Source organism: Octodon degus, unplaced genomic scaffold, assembly GCF_000260255.1.
Source record: "Octodon degus isolate 3935 unplaced genomic scaffold, OctDeg1.0 scaffold00045, whole genome shotgun sequence".
Classification (NCBI taxonomy): Eukaryota; Metazoa; Chordata; class Mammalia; order Rodentia; family Octodontidae; genus Octodon; species Octodon degus.
In genome coordinates, this window is record NW_004524621.1 from 14139390 (window position 1) to 14148269 (window position 8880).

General features: G+C 38.1%; 1 protein-coding gene across 1 annotated transcript in view; it reads left to right on the plus strand.

Annotated features, from left to right (window-relative positions):
• The window catches only part of Ddx58 (DExD/H-box helicase 58), a 79461-nt gene that overhangs the window by 23731 nt on the left and 46850 nt on the right, over positions 1-8880 (plus strand). Inside the window, exons 2-3 of the mRNA XM_004632018.2 lie at positions 5266-5459; positions 7868-8002. Of these exons, the coding sequence (XP_004632075.1) occupies positions 5354-5459; positions 7868-8002 (241 nt within the window). The 5' untranslated portion in view covers positions 5266-5353. The remainder of the gene's footprint in view (positions 1-5265; positions 5460-7867; positions 8003-8880) is intronic.

The window sequence follows — 8880 nt, forward strand, 5'->3', positions numbered from 1 at the left end:
CTCACTCGCAGGGCCTGCGCTCTGGGTCTGCTTCAGAAGGCATCTTGATGATATGGTCCTGTATTGGAGGCCTCGGGCCATCTTCCTTCCAGGTGTCAGCTTGCTGCACCAGTGCTCCTGAACTCTATTTTAAAAAGCAAGTAAAAGAATGGTAACTTAAATCCAAAGCAAAGACAAAAGAATCATAAGAGCAGAAATCAATGAAACAGTAAGTTGAATAACTGAAGAAAATTATCAGAATGAATATTCATTCTTTGAAAAATAAAATTGATAAAACCTGGGCAAGATCAACATTTTTAAAAGTTAAAAAGACAATAAGTGTCTTGAACAATGTGTGCCAACACAATTTAGAGAAAATGCTCAATGTATTTATTGAAAGATAAACTTTTGCTGATTAAATTTTAAGGTACTGTCTTGGCTAATTTTCTCTTGTTGCTAGGACGAAATACACAATACCCAAAATTAAGGAAGGAAAGGTTTGTTTAGCTCAAAGTTAGGGGAGGTTTCAGTCTGCACTGAGCTGGCTCCAAGGCAGAGTGGCACATGGCAGAGGGCAGCAGATCATGGTGGTAGAAAACAGCAAAGAGCAAAGGGAGTAGCATTGGCTGTGGCAGCTAGCAAGCATCTCTCCCTTCCTTATATTGTATGCACATTATGTACCCCAGGGCAGGTGTAGCACTCACATCCATAGTCCCCTCACTGGATCATGAATTAATCACAAACTCTAGAAACTACCCCATGACTGCATGAGACTTTGGGGGACACCTAGATACAAATCATAACAGGTATTTATTTGGACAGTGATGCAAGAATTGGGCAGTTCCAAACCAGAAGTGGTTCAGTATTCTCTCAGAGGGAGTTGAAGGGGGTTACCAGTTCTTGGATAGTGTTCTATAAAGTCAGTTCTGTCAGTTTTTGTGGGGTGAATCAGAAGCAGAGCAAAGAAATTATTTGATGGGTTAAAATGTGAGTGGTTGCCTTATCTGGACTGTCTAGGTGAGAATTTCAAGACAGTATAACCTTTAATTGCTAAGTTGGGCACTTGTGTTTAGCTGAACGTTAGTTTATTTACAAGGGCATCAGAATTTACAAAGACATTAGAGTAAATATCTTGTCACTTTATTAGGGTATTTTAACATTTGAAAAGCACAACTAACCAAAACTGACTCAAAATGAAACATACTAGCATTATATATAGTACAAAAGTAGAAATTATTGTAAAGAATGTCCTTGAACCTGGTGATCCTATTGAATGTTCTTGAACAAAGGGATCCTTTTGCCTCAACTTCACAAGTGATGAGGCTCCAGCCACCATGCCTAGCTTCAGATGGTTTATAAGTGAGTTCTCTTAAACATTTTAGGAGGAAATAACAGTCTTATACAAACTCTTGGCTTATGATGCTAGTATAACCCTGACATCAAATCCTGACAGAGACATTATAATTACAAATCAGTGTCTAATATGAATATAGACACAAAGATACATATGAAAATACTAGCAGACTGAATCCAGAAATACATAAATTATTGGTACTTCATGACTAAGTGGGATTTATTCTAGGAATGCTTGGTTGGTTTCAATATTAAGAAATCAGAAACAAGGGTTGGAGATGTAGTTCAGTGTAAAGTGCTTATGTAGGATGCATGAGGTTCTACATTCAATCCCAGCACTAACAAACAAGAAAGAAAAATCAATGGAATTAATAGAATATATGATCACCTCAGTAGATACTGGATAATTTTTTAAATTAAAAAGTTTGGAAAAACTCAAGCCAGGAATGAGAGAACTTCATTAGTCTAATCAAGGGCATCTAAATAAAGCTTAGAGCTAAGCTCACAACTTTAGTCAAAACTGGTCATTTTTTTCATGAGATTAATTGTAAGAGCAACAGTTCTCATCATTTTTATTTAGCTTTCTATTGGATGCACTAGATAATGCACTAAGGAAAGAAAATGAAGCAAAAAAACGAAGAGTAGAAAAAAAAAGAAGCAAAACTGCAAGGAAAGCAAATGAAATCAAAGGTTGGGAAGGAAGAAGTAAAACTATTTGCAAATGACATGAATTTTTACCAGAAAATTTTAAAGAAATCTAGCAATGTTACATGATAGAAGTTAAACAAGTCACTTGCATTTCTAAATTGTAACCACAATTCTAAAATGAAATTTGAAAAATAATTCCATTTATAGTAGCATAAAAATGACAATAAATATAATAAGATCTGTATCCCTTGACCCCAAAACTAGGTAGGCAGGGCAGGAGGATGGGAAGTTCCCACCCAATCTAGGCAATTTAGGGATTTAATGAGATCCTATCTCAAAAAGTTACAAAAGGGATGCAGTTGTACCTTAGTGTAAGGCTCTGAATCAATCCCATGTACATAAAAAGAAAAGGAAAGAAAAAGACAGAAAAAAAAAGAAAATCTGTACTTTTAAAACTATGAAACATTGTTGAGAGAAATTAATAACCTAAGTAATCAGAAAGAAATGCCATGCTTATGGATAAGAAGATGAAATATAGTGAAGATGTCATTCCTTTGGGAATTCCATCTGTTGATTCAATTCAATATTGATAAAAATCCCAACAAATTGATTCTTAACTTTGTATGGAAATATAAAGAACCTAGAATAATCAATACAATCTTTGCAATGTGGAACAAATTTGGTATACCCACTACCTGGTTTGAATATTTACTTGAAATCTGCTGGAACCAAGAAAGCAGAATTGTTACAGATATTAGGCAATCAAATGGAAGAGAATATTTAGGCATAGAACTACACCCAGTGGATTTCTTTACATCAGTCCCAAGGCTTTTCAGTGAAGGAAGAAAGTTTTTACCAAATGGTGGTAGTACAATTAGAAATTTTGAAAAAAATGAGAGGACCTTGATGTCACATCATTACAAAATTAGAGCTAGTCATAGACCTAAAAGTGAAAGCTAAAAATACAATCTGAAAAGAAAATATGTCTTGTGTTTTTGTTTTAAAGTGAGTGGAAGGAGAGTGAGGAATTTAAATTTGTTACATGAATGGATTGGATCTCCAGGTGTAAGCATGTCTCCTCTGACGGCACATTGTTGAAAATAAGGACATTGGTAACTAAATTCCTTTAATAGCAGAAAACTGCTTTATTTCTCTACTGGTTAAGTTACTGTAAAAGAATATTAGCATTGGGGTTGCTCTGTTGGAGAAATGTACATGGTTAAGTATAAATAAATATGCAAGGGCCAGCCAAATAGCTTAGCGGATTAAAGTGCCTGCAAGCAGGTGCAGGGGCCAGGAGTGCCATTCCCAGGCCTGTCATGCTGGCCCCCGCCCCAGGGCGCATTGAGAGGGCAGTTGAGACTGGGCATGGTGGTGTGGTGCGCCTATAATCCCAGCTCTTGGGAGGCTGTAAACAGGCAGATCACTACGAGTCTGATGTAGTAGTGAGACCCTGAACACCCTGTAGACCGTGCCCTATAAAAAAATACAACAAATAAATAAATATGCAATCCTTTAAAAAGAAAGGAAATATAGAATACTTTCATGACCTTAGGGTGGGTAAAGATTTATTAATAAAAAACCCCTGAAAAATTAGATTTCAATAATACTAGCTTATTAATTAAAGGGCATCTTTAAGAAAATGAAATGGTAAGCCACAGACTGGCAAGATATTTTGAGTATGTGTATTTGACAATTTTGTATCCCTGATATATAAGTCCTATAAGTTTATTTAAAAAACAACTCCAAAATCTGGCAAAAGATAGGAGGAAATGCTTTACAAAAGATGTGATATGAAGAACCCTAAGAGCATGAAAATGTGCCTGACATCACAATGTGGGAAATTTACAATTAAAATTATAATCTTACACGGTCCAAGAAGCAAGTTTAACAATAAAGAGTGACATGTGTGTTTATCTAACAAAGTAGTATGTACTGGAATTTTCTTCTGAGAGTGGAACTGCAAACTAGTATGACCTTTTTATTTTTTTATTTTTTAAAGCATGCAAAATGGTAAAAAAAAATTAGAAATAATGCAAAATTTCATTAAACAAAGTAAAAGGAATTCAACAATAGTTGTTGTATTGCATAATGTTAAAAAATTTAAACATTAATTGCTCCTTTCAGTAGATTAGCAGAAATCTGCAGTACAGTTATCCAAACTATCCTGCATATATACATAAATATATCTTTGCCTCTTCTTTCTTTTGTCCTTTTCCTCATCCCAGTTTTTCCTTCCCATTGAACAGATTCTTTCCCTTCACAGTATCTATTATGGATTTTATTTACTCTTTCAGATTCACACACTAGCAAGAAAATACAATAATTTCACAAACAAGTCTGATTTATTTCACTTACCAGTATGGTCTCTAGTTGCATCCAGTTACCTGTAAAAGCCTCAGATTTATCTTTTTTTATAGATACCCCATTGTGTAAAAATATCACATCTTTTTTATCCATTCTTCGTTTGATGGGCATTTGAGTTGCTTCTAAGACTCAGCAATGACAAATTGCGCTGCTGTATACATGGGTGCACATATATTGCTGTGGTATGTTTTCAGTTCTTTTTGAAAAATACATAAGCGGGGAATAGCTAGGTTGAATGGGACCTCCAGTCCTAGGTTTTTGAGGAATTTCCACGCTGATTTCCACAGAGGTTGTACCACTCTGCCTTCCAGTAGTGAAGAAGGGCTCCTTTTCCCCTACAGCCTCTCCAGCATTTGCTGTTTGCATCTCTCAAATAACCAATGATTTTGAGCATTTTTTCATATAATATATTTATTTGGCATTTGTAGTTCTTCATTTGTGAAGTGTATAATTCATCTTAGATGCCCGTTTTTGGTTTGGGTCCATGAATTTTGAAGGCCATTTTAAAAAAAAAAATTCTTTGTATGTTCTAGATAGAAGACACTTGAGGAACATGGTATGGTCATTTTAGAAAACAAGTAGCATTTTCCTATGATATTAAAACATACATTTACCATGTGGGTCCTCATTTCGAAATACAATACTTGTTACAGATGTAAAAGATGTTTCAAGATTCATCAAATTGCACACTTAAACCGTGAGCAGTTGGCTGTACCTACACTTGTTTGATATAAAAAACAAAATGATGAAAATAAACGCAGTTCTCAGCATTGCACTTCGGTCCCACGAGGTCAGTTCCCTGGCTGGGCTCTTCGGGGAAAGGGAACCGAGCTGCACGGAGTGCTGAGCGCCCCAGCCCCCAGCTCTTCCTCCGCGGCTGGTTGCAGTTTCGTTTTTTTTTTTTTTCCTCTGGTTAAGTTCCCAGGAAGCTCCGCCTCTCAGCCTAGCCTCAGCCGAGCCGCACCCTCGTCCTCAGTTCCAGCGCAGCCAGGCCAAGGTGAGAGACATGACGGCGGAACAGCGGCACAACCTGCAAGCGTTCAGCGACTATGTCAGGAAGAGTCTGGACCCCACGCATATCCTTAGCTACATGACCCCCTGGCTTCGAGAGGGTAAGTGTTCCCCAGGGATCCCCAGTCGCCCTACTGAGGCAAGAATACTGTTGAGGTCCTATTTACCCCTTTCTTTTCTCCTTTTAAGTCAGTTTGGATAACCAGACTTGAAAGAACACTGAGCTTGTGGCAAGATCCCAACAGCATTTTAAACGAAACATCTGGGGAAAATGGTTTCTGTGAAGTGGAGTAATTTGCTTTTGGGTGCAAATCTGCTTAGGTTCAAAACTGGAGCAAGAAGTCGTCTTTCATTTATTTCTGTTAATCTTTTAGTCAGCCTTGTACTGGCCTCGGAGATAGAGAACTAAGATTCAGGCTTCTCTTAATATATTCTATAGCTCTTTTGAGAGATGGGTGGCACAAAGTGAGAACATGTGTCCAAAAATGATTAAAATACCACCGTACATAATGCTAACCAGCACAAAGGAAGTTTCTAACTCTGTCAGTTCTCATTTGCACTTTCAAAGTAACAAGAAGGTTGAACTGAGCAGTACTTTTCCCCAGATCTAATGCATGTAGTCCTTGGTAGAAGTGTTTTCATCTATGTTCTAAGACTTAGGGCAGTGGGAAATAGCCACTTAGTAAATTGTGTTGAATGATTCTTTGCTTCCCACAAGAGGAGAGAAAGAGAGGTGGTTCCTGTAAAGAGTCTCTGGCAGTTCCTTGAGTCTCCAAGTGCCTTCCTTTGGACATTGTCTTAGAATAAAGCAGGTAACTTGATTATTTGAATGGCTTACAAAACCACAGGATGTGGAATGAGGAATGAAAAAATAACCACCAATAAAAGTGAATCACTACTTTCCTGGTGTACTCCGAGAATAGTAATAAAATGGCATCTCTATGGAAGGGATCTCTTTTAGGAATCCTTGGATGAAGCATTATTATTCCAGAGTGAATGTCATTCTTTGTGCACTAGTGTTGATTGAATTCAGATATACACTTTGCGTCAGGCATTATATTAGGGTTAGAGGTAACTTACTAAATACCCATTAACTAATCAGAAGCATCACTTTATAGGCTGAGAAATCAGTGGTGTTACCAAGAAAATGGGCTTTCACTTTCTTGGTTCTCTGTTCTTTATATGTTTGATGAAAGACTTCAGTCAAAACACCTGGGCTGTGCAGAAACATAGGTAGAATTTATTGTAAAGTATACAAATAGTTATACCTTCAAGCAAAAAGATGGGTAGTGCCATGAAGGCATCCTTCACCAAGTTTGGGTTTGGATCCATTTTCTGTGCACCCAAGAGTTGTTCCTGGGGTCTGGGGAGGTGGGGTAATTATGATGCTCATAGACATTTTACCTAGAAGTTACTTAGGAATTGTTTCCTCTTTCTTTCTATATTTAGGACAGGATCTACCAGTTCTACAGGGTCTCACTATGTAGATTAGACTCATACTGATTCTCCTGTTTTCAGCCTCCCAAAGTGCTGGGATTACAGGTATATACCACCACGCTCAGTCTCATTTGCTGTCTCTGTGCACCCTGCAGGTGTGGCACACTGGGGATTGAACCCTGGCTGCTGTGCTCTGCCTAAGCAGGTGCTTTAGTCCACTGAGCTATCAGGCCCGCCCTAGGAATTGTTTCAAGGTAGACCTGTTTGTGGGTTTCAGGTTTTTTTTTTTTGTTTTCAATATTCCTTTGATGTCAAAAGCTAATCCTTATCCTGGAAGGTTACTAAGTGGGCAGTATTGAGTGTCTGGTGCTTTGGTGCCATCTTCTGGACTTGTACATGAGCCAAGCATTCACTATGTTGACAATTAGAATACAAAGGACAAAGATGTGTACAAAATGTCTATTGTTGGAATCTAAGGTAAAAGACAGGCTTAGAGTTAATGTGCATTATAGCATAAGACCTCCCTTCATCAAAGGCTGTTACAGAGAATAAGAAATAACAAGAAATTCTTCTTTGGCAGGTTGAGAATGGCAGTAAAGAGGGACTCAAGATAGCAAAAGCAGTCTGAATTATTAACTCTCCCAAACATTTTCTCCTCTACTGAACTCACTGTGGTTTTAAGAAAATTATCATTACCTTGTAGCAGCAAATACTGGGGCTAGCTAGTAGGAGGATGGACCTTACCATGGACAAAGTATAAATCTAAACTGTTGCCAGTACAATAAGGTTGTATACCTGGGAAGGACTCTGCAGTGACTGGGACCAATCTGGCCTTACATACAGTGTGTCACTGGTCGTTAGTGACATGTTTAAGGGGAAATTAAGCAGCAGAGAGTGATAAAATAGCTATAAACAATAACTTTAGGAATAAGATGGACTGATTCATAGGAATAGAATAGGGTTGTGGGCCCAGGAAGGCTGGGATAATGATAGAATATGTTGTTAATTATATCCATGTATACCCTCCCTCAAGACACAAAGAGACAGAAATCCTTCTCTCTTCTGTTTGTAGATGAGGTGCAGTATATCCAGGCTGAGAAAAACAACAAGGGTCCGATGGAGGCTGCCTCCCTTTTTCTCAAGCTCCTGTTAGAGCTCCAGGTGGAAGGCTGGTTCCGTGGCTTTTTGGATGCCCTAAACCATGCAGGTTAGTTCATTCTTCTTACCTACTAGAGTAAATTACTTTGAACTTTCAGAATAATGTAAAAGGGAAAAATTATTAATTCTGAGGTACCCATATCTGGTTTGTATCTGCTATTCTGAGGCATAGTAAAGATTGTTTTCATACAAATAGTATAATTGTCTATCTGAAACAGAACAAAGGAATCTACAGAAACATTATTGTAACTTATAGAGGCTAGCAAGGTTATTGGCTATAAGACCAGTTGTATTTCTGCCCACAGAAAATGTAATCCAAAATGAAATGCCATTGATAGCAACAACAATGTAACATATAGAAGTATAAATCTGACAAGATATGTGTAAATTCTAAATGACAAAAATAATAAACAATGAAAAATATTAAACATGTCAAAGTATAGAAGTGAAGTCTTGATAGTGTACATATTTCAGTTCTCCTTACATTGGTCTATGAATTTAATGCAATTTTTTTTTTCCTTTGTATTTTAGGGAAAGGTCTACAGGGTGTTCAGGTTCTCACTAGTAGCCTGGACTTGTAATGATCTGCCTGTTTATAGCCTCCCAAGAGCTGGGATTACAGGCGTGCGCCACCATGTGCATTCTCAATTGCCGTCTCAGTGTGCCCTGGGGATCAGCCCTGGGGACTGCTTGCAGGTGCTTTAATCTGCTGAGCTATTTGGCCGGCCTTCTTAATGCAATTTTTTTTTTTTTTTGCTTAAAAAAAAATCTGGTTTTATTACTCCCAGCAGAAGGGGCTACATGGGGCGGTGGTGGGCTCGGCTCAGGGCCTGTGTGGGCTGGAAGGAAGTGATATCTGAGTATCTGGCAGGGGAAGGTGTAAGGCCAGGCCCAGGGACCTTCAGAAACGCTTCTGGGCTGACAGGA